The sequence below is a fragment of the Elephantulus edwardii genome, unplaced genomic scaffold (genome assembly GCF_000299155.1).
Source record: "Elephantulus edwardii isolate Elephantulus edwardi_28Jun2011 unplaced genomic scaffold, EleEdw1.0 scaffold00132, whole genome shotgun sequence".
NCBI classification, from domain to species: Eukaryota; Metazoa; Chordata; class Mammalia; order Macroscelidea; family Macroscelididae; genus Elephantulus; species Elephantulus edwardii.
This window is the reverse complement of record NW_006399882.1, coordinates 1,018,905-1,033,980: the sequence shown is the minus strand read 5'-3', so window position 1 is coordinate 1,033,980 and position 15,076 is coordinate 1,018,905. Positions and strand designations below refer to the sequence as shown.

The following is a 15,076-nucleotide window of genomic DNA, read 5'->3' as shown; positions in this document are numbered from 1 at the left end:
AAACAAGCTGGTGGGGAGGGGTGGGAAGGGAGAAAATTGTGGCAATGAATGAATGGAAATCCAAAACCTCTATAAAAATAAAAAATTATAAAAAAGCCACACAAACCCCCCCCCCAAAAAAAAAAAACCCCATGAACTTACACAGTGATTTTGGTCAAGCAAAATAATTTCACTTGTGTAGAATCATAGACTCACCTATCTTTCTACCCTCTCCTTAAATTTTTCTGCTTAAGTACAGTGGTCATAAAACATGAAACCTTTTCTGCTTTATCATCAAAGTAACTAAGTAAGGGCTGTCTTTCAGGCATGTTTCGCCTGTATTATTTATTCCACAGTACTCGAGTATTACTTCAATTCTCTCTTCTTCACTTAACAACTCAAATGGTATTTATTTAACTCTCTAGAACTCATCTTCCTTCCCCTCCTTCATTCTGTTGTTCCTTTTTTATTTCTAGTAGAGAGAGAAAGGCCATAAATCGCAGAAAAATCAGTAAATGGGATTGTTGGCTCCACTAAAATGTGACCTACATTTGAAGACAGCTAGAGATGCTCAAAAAGCAGGGGGAATCACCTCAAAGCATCAATGTCGAACCACTTGAGTGGGCTCCTAAAATCAGACTGAATGCATCCAAAACTGAGGAGAAGAGTTGAGATTTTCTGAGAGAAGAATAACTTCTTCAATTTAGATGAGAGGAATTAACAAAGGCCCTCTGTAGACAGTCCAGAGAAGGACTAACCAGAATGATTAAAAGGACAGAATAGATCTGTGAGGAACGGTGAAAGGAAGTGAAATTGTCCAGTCTGAAGAAAAAGCGACCGAGGAGTAATCTGATTAAAGGCCCTTGTATGTGGAAGATGATGAACAGCTCTCCTTCATGTCCAGAGAAGGCAAGAGGGGAGGAAATTAACTTAAAGCCTGAGAGATGTGCACTGAATAAAAGGAGCACTTCCTTAACTTTCAGGGTGTTTTCTTAAAAGATGAAACAGGTTGCCACACACAGCAAGTTAGGCCAGAAATTTTCTAGAAGAGACATCCATCTGTCTTGAAATAATTTCACCCCTGATTTGCCAGGACAAGCGAGCCTGGAAGACTAGTTAAGCCAAAATCACTCTAAAGTTTGTTTATTCTCTAGAATATTTGTGTCTCTCATCTTCTCGCAGTTGACACTAAGTTCTAAAAAGTTTCTTCCTGATGACTTGGAGAGGAATTAGTCACATAACTGTAGACAGAGGCTGGGTTGGAATTGAGCACAAAAATGCTTTTTGCTTAAATTGCACTTACAGCTTAATGACATGCTATGGCTTAAAAGCTCAGCCACGTCCTTGTCATTAATTCCACTTGCCCAAAGATTTTGAAGGAAGGATGCGATGGTTCTGAGAGTGAACTGATGACCCCAACGATATTATACTGTCAACTGGACCAGGGCTTTGCTTGACAGTCACACAAAAAGGATAAGGAGGACACACTTCACAGACCCATCAAACGTCCTGTGAGGGGGCTGGCACAGTCACTAGGACCTGCCATTCTTCTTAGTGGAATGAAAGTTGTCAGTGGGCTGTCTCTTCAGTAACTGACAGGAGAGGGCTTCCTGGCCACTGAGTGGAGGAGCGCCTTGATTCTTGGGCTGATGAGAGGAGGTGACATGTCTCACTCTGGCAGGTGAGCTGGGCCGGTACTTGCGGAAACTCCATTATACACCACTGTCAGATTCTCTTTGGTCCTCATCCTTGTTGAAATCAGATTCGCAGCCCAAGGCAAACTTGACCACCACTTGCATCTCCACTGTCTCATTCCAAAGGATGTGAAGATGTCCCTGGATTGTGCAGCATGGCAGCCCATGTAACTTCAGAGCCACAGAATATACTTCACAGATAAAATCATGCTTCGCCCTGGCTTTCTGGACTTCTCTGACTCAGACCTATGTGTGGTTGTTAATTTGGTGTTCAGCTCACTATCTGGTTAACAGTCACATGGTGATCTGTCTAAAATGTGGCATGAGCTCATGTCACACCTCTGTTTAACAGCTTTCAGTAGTGTCCTACCCTAACTATGAGGCCTGAATGATCTAATCTGTACTTATTATCACAACCTCAAAACTCAACTCTTGATGCTTGGGTTCAAATTCTGTTCTGAAACTCTATTTGCTATTTGTCCTGGTTAAATGATCCATTTTTTTCCGTGGTTCAGTATCGTCAACTATCCAGTGGAGGGAATGGCATTCTCATCATATAGTTTTCACCACAATTAACAAGAGTACCCACATGTAAAGTGTCTGGCGTGATTGCTATAGAGTAAGAGTACAATAAGCAGTAATGCTGTCATGACCATTTTATAAGGAATGTGATAACCTAATTGTTACCACGTAAGATGCCATATCTGTGTCCTCATCCTTTTCCTCCTCACTAACTTGTGTTAGAGGGAGCTCTGGTGGCCTTGTGGATAGAGAGCTGTGCTGCCAATCCAAAGGTGGTGGTTCAAATCTGTCAGCTGCTCCAAGAAAGAAAGATAGACAATGTCCTGTGAGATTTACAGCATCTGAAAACCCACATAAGGGTCAGGTATGAGGAGGTTCTGACTTGATAACAGTGAGTTGTATGGCGGCATTTTGTTAAGTAATTTATAGATAGTCTTCTTTTTAATGTCTTCTTACCTTAAAACACTAACCTCATATAACCTCCATAGCACTATTATACATCATTAATAATAACAGCTAACATTTTACTATGTGTTTATCACAGTTCAATATTATGTTAAAGGAGCTCTAGTGGGTGCAGCATTTAAGCACTCAACTGCTAACCAAAGGGGTGGTGGTTCTAAACTACTCAGGGTTCAGGGAAGATACTGGGAAAGGAAAGCCTATAAGTTTTCTGCTGTAAAGATTACAGCCTAGAATACCTTACAGGATATTTCTACTCTACATATTGGTCACTAAGAGTAGAAACTGACTCCATAGCCCCTAACACCACCAAAACCACTGTGCTAAGAGTTCTAAGTATTTTCTCATTCTTAATCCTCACATCAGTCACAGTTTATTATTAATAGTAGCAGTAATTGTATTTTTGGTTGACAAGGTAACTATACTCAAAGATATAAAGCCAACTGTCCAAGTTCACACATGAATTGTGAAGTGCTGTGAAGACTGGAAACTCGGCTCTGAGTGTCTCTATTTACCAAAATCCCAACCAGTTCTCAGCAGTATATAATAGGTACCCCTAGCACTGTTAACTGAAAGAGTAATACTGCAGTGGAGAAATGGAATGTGGTAATAGCAGAAGTCCCCGAGCCATCCCTGTTAGGTGACCCCAAGGCCGATGTGAAGACAATGCACAAGAGTGCAAGGTTTTGCTCTGCTGTTCACAGGACTGCTGTAAGTCACAGTGGACTTGACTACACCTAACAATGGTAACAGGAACAACAAAAGCCAGCCAAGGCAGGCCATCTGCCGCTGCCCCCAAGAGTCTGTTCCCTCTCTTGAATGATGGAGAGAAACACATGATGTCCCAACACATAAAGAAATGAAAGCTAAGGACAAGATGGCAGGTGTAGAAAGGCGTGTCACCCTCTCAGAATGGCCTGGCTTCTATCCTCTCTCAGAAGCAGGTCATAAACGCACTTGGATTTATCTTTACTTTAATATAACTAATGAAGGTTTTATCATTTAGTAAAACTAAATGAAAGTTTTTACTTCTCTAATATTAAATTGACTTTTTAACTTTGGACGTGAACCTGTAAAACTTCTTCCTTTATCCCTGCTTGGGGAGTTGGAACTGCATTTTAACTGGTGCTCCCTCAAGAACAATTTTAACCTTGAATTGGCAATGTGTTGGCTGGAAGTGTATATAAATCATTTCAACTTAGTTTTTATTATATAAATATTATAAAGAATAATTAATTTTTAATCTGTCAGTCTGAATCACAGGAAAAGTTGAAATCTTTCCATGCCATTCACGGGCAAGGGCTTCTGTCCACAGGCGGTGGGGGAAGCCTCCGTGCAGCTGAAGGACAGAAAACCAAAAGCAGTATCATTATGAACCATTAGAAGGCTGCGATGCATACTTTCTGAAAGGATAGATATATAATGGCAATTAAACAAAACCAGAGCCCATTATCATCTCCATAAGAAACTCCAGGGTAAGCATTAAGAACTGAAACGTCACACCCATGGTCACAGACACACTTCAGCTTCCCCAATCATATGCAGGATGTCAGGGCAGGCCCTGTTTTGTTGCCTCATTGTGAAACAAGCCAATAATGATGGAATATTAAATCCCTGGTTCCTACTTACTGAACAAAAATAAAATAGAATAGCCAATTAAATTCAGGGTCGTGTCTCACTGGAGATCTAGATTTCGTCTTTTATTCTGTTTTTGCATAAATATGATTAAGAAATGCCTTCTACATTAAAGATTAAACTGTAATCAACAAAGAGAGCTATTTGGTTAGGATTGATGGTGGCATCTTTACGTAGTTGTTATAAAACAAAACTATTAATTTGCACTACACATTATGTAGCATTGGGACAGGAATGTTCTGAAGTAAGTTATATACACTCATCATTGCAGCCTTGAGATGCATTTTAGAGATGAGGCGATTGTGAGAGATATGTTACTCCCATGAAAATGAGCCTGATTCTGCATGTTAAAATGACCCTGTTTGAGGTATGTCGTCCTGATTCTGCATGTTAAAATGACCCTGTTTGAGGTATGTCGTCATTGCTGATTACCTTCAAGTTGTGCATGACTCATAGCGACCCTACGAACAAAAGGCCTGTAGCTCCTCTACAGCTCTCGACATTTATCAAAGTTCACAGAGTTTCTGTAGGCCTGTTGTTTAGGAAGTGAATGCCAGTGGGTTAAAGAATCTAGAGTATTGAAGTTAATGTCATCTTCTCCTTTTTACAGCTTTAATGTGCTGGTGTTTGTAACTTACATTTTATTTCTCCTGGGAAGTGCTGCCCGGGAGACTGTAGTAGCAGTAGCAACAAGAACACTGTCTAACAGCCACTGGGCACATTACTCATATCTGTGAGGCACTGAGTCATGGAGTGGTCAGGTCGTTTGGCCAGAGATTAGAGCCAAGAGTGGCATCCACAGTTTGACCTCAAAGCATGTGGTCTTAACAGCTGCTTTACTATATGGCAGAAAAAAAGATCATGCAGATAAACGTTTCCTATCTATTCCAGCTTGCTATTTGGGGAAGGGGGTAATTAAAAAAAAACCCCAAAAACCAGACACTGACAGAACTCAACATTAAACAAGCGTCATTTATTCAGACTTAATTATTTAATTAATTGCCCTTTATTACTTAATTAATTGCCCTTAATTAAGCCTCCAACAAGCATTCAAATGAAATTCATGTTGGGGAAAATGACTAGCTGTGTTAGATTTTAAACTCTCAGGCAATCAAAGTCATTGCCACGGAGTCAGAAGTGACTCATAGTTGACCCTCCACTGGGCTTCCAAGGCTGTAAAGTGAATGGGAGGAGATTGCCCATTTTTCTCTTATGGAGTCGCTGTTGGATTTGAGCCATGGTAAAGGTGCCATGTATGGGTCAGCAATGCCACTCCCTACTAAGCCATCAGATGTTGTATGTGCCCTCGTGTTGACCACGACTCATAATGACCCTATGAACAGGAGCTCTGAACCCTGCCCTATCCTGAGCCAATCTCACTCTGGCACAGCTGCCCCCATTGACTCAGTCACTATGTCAATCCATCTTATCCAGGGTCTTCATCTCCTGAGCTGATCCTCCTCCACCTTTCCAAGCATGTTATCTTCCAAGGACTTGTCCCTCCTGGCAACATGCCCAAAGCACATGAGAAGAAGTTTCAAAATCCAAGGAGCAACCTGGTCTCACCCTCTCCAGACCAGACCTGTTTTGTTCTCTTGGCAGTCCATGGTAAGTTCAGTACTCTTCTCCAGCACCACAACTCAAAGTCAGTGATTCTTCGTCTGGTATTCATCATCACTCTCAGATGCATAACAAGTAACTGAGAGACCATGGCTTGGATCAGATGCATTTTAGTCTCTAGACAAGACATCATTGCTCCTTAGCACTCTGGACAGGCCCCTCACAATAGACTTTCTCAATGCAACTCGTCTTGTGATTTCCTGACTGCTGGTGCCAAGAGTGTTGATTGTGGACACAAGCAAGACGAAATTGTTAACAAGCTCAGTCTCTTCTCCAGCTATCAAGATGTTGCCAATTGGCTGAGTGGTAAGAATCTTGGTTTTCTTGATGTCGAGATTCAATCCATATTGATGACTGCAGCCTTTGACCTTCTGTAGCAAATGTTTCACATCCTCCACTGTTTTAGCAAGCAAGGTTGTGTCATCTGCATAACATGGGTTGTTGATGAGTCTTCCTCCAATACTGATGCCATATTCCTCTTCACAGAATCCAGCCTCCTGAATGATCGGTTCTGCATATAGATGGAAAAGGTCTGGAGAAAGGATATGCCCCTGACACACTCCCTCCTTGATTTTTGAACTATGACGTGTTTCCTTTCTCTATTCATAGGTCTCAGTATAGGTTTCACATAAGCACAATCAAGTGTTCTGGGATTATTATTGGGCTCCTTTGTTGACAATGCCTTTGCATAGTCAATGAAACACAGACATTCTTTTGGTATTCTCTGATTTCACTCAAGATCCATCTGACATTGGCAATGCTATCCCTAGTACCATGGACTCTTCTAAACTCAGCTTGTATTTCTGGCCATTCTCCACCAATACTAGGAAAGGAGGGTTTGGATAATTAACAATGGCCAATGAATTATCACCCGAGTACTGTTGTTCCAGCATTAGAAAGAAAAAAAAAAAATTTAAAAATCCCAATCCAATGACATGGACATCAACAATGATCATGAACATTATGGACCCTGTCTCAACATGCTAGCCCTGTTTCCGATTACCTCTCAGTCCAGCACCGCCAACTCAAAGGTGGCACTTCTGGAAACCTGAATCCACCAGGGCCTCCGAGGTAGGAAGATGGGTAATTTCCTCCCATGCGATTAACTGCCTGTGAAGGTCAGCTTGGAGGGTCTGCAATGAGTCAGTTTTGACTACAGACAGCAATGAATTGAGCTGAATTACCAGGACTGAGAATGGCACCATTTCGTTTGGATGTCAAGGCCAGGAAATAATGTCTTCCTAATGTTTCAAGTTGATGTTCAAGGGAGTCTTAAATAAAACACACGCAAACTACTGGCCAATCAAGGCAACATGTTATTGACTCTACATTATGACATAAACCAGAGGCAGAGTTCACTGGCAACAGGGCTGGTATGAATATCTAATGAGTCACAAAAAAGAAGAAAAAAAAAGACACAAACGAAGGGGGGCTCCTATTTATTCTGGAAACCTTCAAAGTACTCCACATCACACACGCCACCAGTTGTGGTGACCTCCCTTTATTTTTTTGGTGCACAAGCTCTTGTTTCCACTGCTCACAAGACACTGTACTGAATGGAGAGAGAGAAGAGAGGAGAGAAAGACCTGGGAGTAGCAGAGGCGTGACTAGGAGTGCTCTCTTTGGGAAGGAAGCCGTCTTGGAATCCCTGACCACTTGGATTTTCTGAACTGGCTGTCCGCCGTTGTGAAATGAACACCCTGTGCTAACTTGAGAAAGAATGTTGGCAGGACCCGTGTGGGGAGGGCTGAGGCGATAAAACTTGGAGGGTAATGTTCTCCTTCCTGAAGGCTGACCCAGCTGTGACCTGTGTGCTGCAGAGTTCCGCCCCGTGAAAATGAGCTGTTGGGCCCCGTGAGAAGAGAGATGGGGACACAAATGAATCAGAGTCTGATAAAATACTGTCTGGTGGCAATTTACAATAAAGAAAATGGGAAGCCTATGTAATTAATGTACTTCTTCACTATTGCCAACAATACCCACAGAGAGTCTGGAACTGAACATCACAGAAAGAATGCTTCCATTACTGCTCTCTCTCAGGGCAGGGTGGCTGGGAGTGAAAACACACACACAGATGTTAACAAAGCACTTTCCAAATGTTAAAATGCTTCTAACTGACAGCACGTGACAGGACAATTCAGGCCCCAAACTCTGCCTTTCCTTTGGCCCAGTCACCACCTAAAGTTGCAATAAAGCACAATGTGTCAATGGCTGCTATTTCTACCCAATTAATCAGCTACCATTCTTTGCTGCTTTTCCTCACAAGACATCCAACCAAAAAGTAGTTAAACTTTTATTTCCCAATCTCATTATCTCTAGTCTTTAAATCTTTTGGATGGGAAAGGGGGGGAAAGCGAGCACTTGCCTGAGCTGACAAACAGGTTATCTTTTGAAAGAGAAGCAAATACTCAGCAATACCATTTCAGACAAGGGTCTCATAGCAAAGCTTGCAAAATACTCCTGGACCTCCAGAAGAAAAAGACTGAAAACGCAGTTATAAAATGGGCAAAGACATGGAAAGATATTTGGGTGCCCAACAGACACATGAAGAAATACCCAAAATCACTGGCAATAAGAAAGATGCAAATCAAAGCCACAATGAGATACCATCTTACCCCAGTAGCAGTAGCAAAGTTTAGCAGGGCAACAAGCAATAAATGTTAAGAGAGGATGTGGAGAAGTGGTAACTTGTACATTATTGGTGGGATTGTAAAATGGTACAAGCATGTTGGAAGTCAGTTTGGGGTTTCCTCAAAAAGATGAACATAGAAACTCTGTATGACACAGCTATTCCACTACTAGGACTATACCCCAAAGAGACTGAACTGAGACACAAACAGATCTATACACCAATGTTCATAGCAGCATTATTCACCATTACAAGATCATGGAAACATTCTAAATAGCCAACCACAACTTAATGGGATGAGAAATTATGCTAAATTCACACAATGGAATACTATACAGCACTCAGGAACAGTGATTTAGAAAAGTACTACATAAATTGAGAGAGACTGCAGAGTATTAAGCTGAGTGAACTAACTCAGTTTCATACGGATAAATAATGCATTAAGACCATTATTGTAAAAATAGAAGGATAACCAGTAAAACATGCATGGGACTCAAAGGGGGAGAGGAGGGGAGCAGAGGGGTGAGGATGGGTAGGACTGAAACCACAGGGTAGCACAATTTGGTGGTGGTGGTGGTGGGGGTAGGAATCCAGTGGGGACTTGAAAAGATTGGGTCATGATGGGCAAGGTGCAATGGTGACTGGTTTTATAAAACATAATGCATGGGAATGACTGTATGAAAAACAACATGAATGAAGAACAGAGTGAAACACAATGTATATGAACTTTGTGAGTAAACCAATATATAATATTTTTTTAAAAGTGTTATCTTTTAAAAGCCCCTCCCCCTACAGATCTATCTGGACTTTAATAAACAATCTTGGCTTCACCATTAGGAAGAAAATTCATTTCATATTTCATTATCTTCTTAAGGCTTTTAGAGTTTGCGCAGAAAAATGATAAAAACAAAATTGCCAGGTTCTCCTCTTTTGTCCAAGTAGAATGAATAGAAGAAAAGAATATTTTATTTTAAAGTATAACCTCTGACAACAGAGGTGAGATAAATCTAACCTGGTCCCATGTCACCTAGAGTGTGAGAGAGCTACAATGTCTCTATCTATAGCTCCTGGTAGAGGCTGTTCCCCATTTACCTCCAGAAGGACAACATTGTAGGCCTTGGGACTCTATCCCAAGCCAACTCCTTGGCTGATTTTATCAAGAATGGACATCTGGCCCCAGGCTAACTAGCTCATGGGATGGCTTTTTTCACTCCATCCTCTTTAATGACTTAACAGACACTATGCTTGACTCCAACTGTTGCCCGTTGGGAGTGACTCCTTGAGTTGAAAGATCAGCTGGCTGCATGAGCAATCATCTTGGGCTAAGCAATCAAGAGAAACTACAGGAGGAGAGGGAAGAGACATGGATTTTACATAAGCACAAAAGTACAAATTTGAGACAGAAACTCAGAGCTTTACGGCATCATTGGCGCTACGTGCTATTAGTAGTTGGTTCTACATCAGTTTTCAGGGGCAGTAAATCACATAGGAGGGACGTGGCATGATGGTCCATCTTTCTCCTGCAGAGCAGTTGGTGGATTTGAACCCCATGTCTTTGAGTTGGTTATGAAGCTCTTTACCTACTAGGCCACTAGAGATTTAAGACACCATATGGCCCTTAAAAGAGAGAACAGTCTATTTCCTGGTTCTGGTCTTGGTCAGGATGAGACTCAACTGGCTTCATCTCAGGAGGTTCTTCTTGTTTTTTTGAAATAATTCTTCTACATGAGTTTGTTTCTTGAATTCAGAAGTGGTCTGAACAAGGCACTAGGCAACTTTACTTATCCCCACCCCCACTCTGTACCCTGTGTTCTGGTTAAGGAAGATTTTGGCTTATCCCTCATGTGGCCAGATTCATTATCTTGTTCCTTGTGTCTTAATTACTTCAATGATATTATAGTGAGTTCTGGTGGCCTAGTGGTAAGAAACTGTACTGCAATCTCAATTCTAAAATTTTTCATTCTCTCTACAATGTCCTTATAATTAGCTGTCAAGTTTGGTGGGACATTCTGAGGACAGATCTTCAGAGGACTCTGACAGTTTTCAGACAATCTAAATTAATGACACAAATCCTCTTTCTTAGAAATCCTATCCCACTCATCCTGGATTTACTTTCTAGATTCATGTGGAAGAAATCTTACACTTCATCCACACTTGGAGCATGGTGAATTTTTTACAACTGACATATTGCATTTCAGAGTTCTCCTTACATTAGTTATTCCTCTCAAAGTGGATTCAAGGCTCCTCCCCCTTCTGGTGACATCTATTCCTTTGACATTGCTCACAATCCTTCTTCATGGCATCAGTTCCTAACCACAATGAACTTATCTCACCTTCCCATGAAATCAGTCTAGGCCACTATCAGAAGGGAGCAGCAGTATGTAGCCGCTTTCTCATCAAACCCAGCCTGGGTTTTGGAGACAGGTGAACTTGGACTTTGCTTCTGACTTCCTCATTCTAAAGTATGAATCCTTGGACATACTTCCACCATCTCTCTCTGCCCTGCAATGTCCTCATGTGCATAACGGTCACAAAACAATCTCTTAACATTGTCTTGCCACTGGACACTGACATATAAAATGCTTAGTAAAGATCTTGCTACACAGAGAGCTCAATCAATGATACGTTTTAACGTCATCTCTTCATGTATGAGAATCTTTTTTTTTTTGGACTGTGTGCAGGCTTAGTGGTTAAAAGCACAATCTCTGGAGCCAGATGCCATAGGTTGGCAGCCAGCTGTGTGGCCTTGAACTACTTACTCAACCTCAGTGTTTCTTTCTTCCTTTGTAACACAAGGGAACCAGGAGTATTTACCTCCTAAGACTGTGGTCCATATCAATTAAGTGGGATAACAAGTATATGGAGTGTCTAAGAGTACCTTGAACAGGGTATCTTCATCATAAAAACTAACTGCTGTTGAGTCAACCTTGATTTGCAGTCCCCTCACGTGTGTTAGAGACCTGCTCTCTACAGTTCTGATGAGGTACATCTGGAAGGATGTGAACTTGAACGTTTTGGTTAGTAGCTGAGGGTGTTTGCCTTTTACACCACCCAAGGTCTCCATTATCGCTGTAGAGAATCCACAAAACATAGCTGTTGGAGTAAATTATGACTTAAGGCAAGCCTACAGGACAGAGCAGAACAGCCCTAGGGGATGGCCAAGGAAATAGACTGCCTCATGTTTCTCCCGTGGAACAGCTTCTGGGCTAGAACAGCTGACTTTTCTGTTAGCACTCTACCACTTACCCACGATGCTACCAGCACTTCTTCATAGAAGATAGCTACCTGTATCTCCTCGTGACCTGATCCTTAAATATGACCTGAACTCATGCCTGTGATTCTCCTTAGCTACTCTGTTAATTTGGAGCGAGACCCCAGGCTTCCCTTTTAGAATTCTTGGGTTCAAACATATTTGTTGCATGAAGGAAAAGGTGAGGATCAAAACCCTTCAGTGTAGTATTCCAATAGTGTCCAGTTGTTCAATTAACACAAACGCGTAGAACCAAGGACCTCGTGTGAAACTTAGTGTCTACCTGGTGGTAGGAGATGGGGACAGGTCTCCGGAAGACTATCCATTCCACAATTTCACTACACGGTGGGGTGGTCAAGGAACCTGTGTACCGGTAATAGCTGCCCAGGGATGCAGGCAGGAGGTCTCGGAGGACAAAGGGATCCAGGAAGGTCTCCTTCTCTGTTTGGGGAAAGAGAGAGAGAAGAAAAGCATAATTACAGGCTGCACCATGCTGCAGACACACAGTTAAAACTCTTGCAATGCGGGTACCCCATCACAAGCCTTCTGTTTGTTTACATCCTGAGAAGCACTAACATTTGGTGGTGAGAGAGCCACAGCAAACAAATCGGGCGCTTCTCGGGGTATATCTGAGGACAACCACCCTGCGCTGGATCCCAGGAAGAAAAGAATTCCATGGTTAACAACACTGGGTGATAGCACAATCAATCACTTCCTTTCCCCCAGCAGCCAGCAGGGCACAGCCCCAGCGCAGGAGCCTCTGAGAAGTCCTGCAGAGAGGAAAATGGCTCCGATTTGCTTTTCTCATTGTGATTACAAAATATGTGTAACAAAACTTTTGCCATTTCAACCATTTTTACATGTATAATTCAGTGACGTTAATTACGTTCTACATGTTGTACCATCATCGTCACTGTTTCCAAATTTTTCCATCCTTAGCAGACGCTTGCTTGGTGCCTTTGAAGCAATGACTCCCCTTTCCCATCCCCACCCCCTTGTAACCACTAATGAACTGTGGCCTCTATATGCCTGTTTTTATATCCTATAGTTCCATGAATGGAACCTTACTATATTCAAGTTTGGCCAAGTGACTTATTTCATGCAGCATGGAGAGTGTGATGGCATGTGTTAGGACTTCTTTTTCAATGGCTGATTAATATTCCTTCATATGCTAGATTTTGTTCATCTGTTGCTGGATTTTTAGGGTGATCCACATTTTGGCTACTGCAAACAGTGCTGCCATGAATTATGGTGTATGGTCTGACTTGCTTTAATTCATCCTTTTTCAATCTTATTTCACCAGAGAACCTGTGTTTATCAAATATTTATGAAGTAATTACCAGTGGGATGCCAGAAAGCAGCAGTGCGAAATGAGTCACACGGAGTTGCTGTTATGTGCCATTGAGTTGCCTGAGACTCACAGCGACCCTATGTACAACAGCTCTGAAGCCTGCCCTGTCCTGAGCCAGTCTCACTCACTCCGACACACCTACCCCCACTGCTCCAGTTACTGTATAAATGCATCTCATTCAGGGTTGTCTTCTCCTGTGCTATTACCTTCACCCTTTCAAGTACTATGTCCTTCTCCAAAGATTTGTCCTTCCTGGCCACATGCCCAAAGTAATTGAGACAGAGCTTTGAAGACCTATCCTCCAGGGATAAACTTAGTTTCACCCTCTCCAAGACAGAATTATTTGTTTTCTTGGCAGTCTATGGTATGTTCAAGACTCTTCTCCAGCACCAAAATTCAAAGGCATTGATTCTTCTGCCATCTTTAGTCATTGTCCAGCCCTCTGATGCATAGCAAGTAACAGCCTGGATCATATGCACCTTAGTCTCTAGACTGACAATGTTGCTTCTCAGTACTCTGGAGAGGTCCCTGACAGCAGATTTCCCAGTGCAATTTGTCTTCTGATTTCCCGACTTCCATTGCCAAGTTAGCAAGGTAAAAACTGAGGAGAACAAGATGACTATTTTAGGTAATGGGAACAGCATGCATAAAAACCCAAAAGCAGGGATAGAAAACTCAACAGAGTTGATGGGCTCATGGCTTTATCATCTCTCCAAACTGAACAATGGGACCATCCTGCTTTCTTCACCAGCTGCAGAAGGTTCTCATCAAAATGCAGGTCCTCTGAGGATGAGGTTCAGATCTAAATCTTCTTTCTTTACCACAATGAAGGATATAAATAATAAAGTTTTTATAATTCTGTTATCTGGAGGGCAGGCGCAGGAGGGGAAGGTCCTCTGGGAGATGGATTGATTCAGTGACTGGGGCAATGGGGATGAGTGTGTCAGAGACTGTGAGATTGGTACAGGACAGAGCAGAGTTTAGAGCTGTTGTACATAGGGTCACTATGAGTCGCAAGCGACTCGATGGCACATAACAACAACAACAATTCTGTTAAGAGCTTGCCTTAGTTCCTCTATGGTATCCATCCTTGCTCTGGGACTTTTCTGAGGACTCCAGGGTTCCATGAACACACCTATAGGGACCCCCATGTTCTTCCCAAGCCTTACACTTCCTCCTCCTCCTTCATATCTTTCATGCAGAACAGCCAATACAGGTTATTTGGGCAAATTTGTGTTTCTAGATACAAGAACATTACAAGTCCGGTGGTAACACAAAACCCAACAGACATCATCTACCTTAGGAGTTTCACCTTCAGAAGTTTTCCTTTTGCGGGGTTTAGTCAAAGAAGACTTCTCACTTATTTAGTATTTATTATAAGTTAGGCTGGAGGATCAGCTATGAGTTGGAATAGACTTGATGACATGTAACAACAACAGCATATACCATGCACTATTATATTACATGCTGACAACATTTACTTCCACTTACTGTATATGCCAAATAGAAGTGCTAGGGGTGTGGTTGGTTAAGCACTCATTTGTTACCAAAAGGCTGGTAGCTTGAAACCACTACCTATTAAGATCACCCTACTGCACTCAATCATGGCTGCCAAGGTGGTTCCAATTCACATAGACCTTCCACTGGGTTTCCAAAGCTGTAATTTCAAACCAGAGGAGACTACGTAGCTTTGCTCCTGCTGGATTTGAAATGCCAGAGACAATCGATTAGTAGTGCAACCCACCAGCAGAGCTTGTATGGAGCGGTTCTTCTCTGTCCTGTAGGGCTGCTTTGAGTCAGAATTGATGTGACAGTGATGGTTTGTATGTACTAGACCCTGTTCTGAGTTTCCTATATATTAATTGATTTAAAACTCACAATAGCCCTAGCGAAGGAGATCTTCCAATTACTCTAGGTTTATAAGCATGAGATAG

The 15,076-nt window shown here is 42.1% G+C and overlaps 1 protein-coding gene across 2 annotated transcripts in view; it reads right to left on the bottom strand.

The window, feature by feature from the left end:
• Window positions 1-15,076, bottom strand: part of PTPRG (protein tyrosine phosphatase, receptor type, G) — a 924,714-nt gene that overhangs the window by 156,909 nt on the left and 752,729 nt on the right. For both annotated transcript variants that reach the window (XM_006893832.1, XM_006893833.1), the window contains exon 7: window positions 12,075-12,232. In XM_006893832.1, coding sequence (XP_006893894.1) covers window positions 12,075-12,232 — 158 coding nt within the window. The remainder of the gene's footprint in view (window positions 1-12,074; window positions 12,233-15,076) is intronic.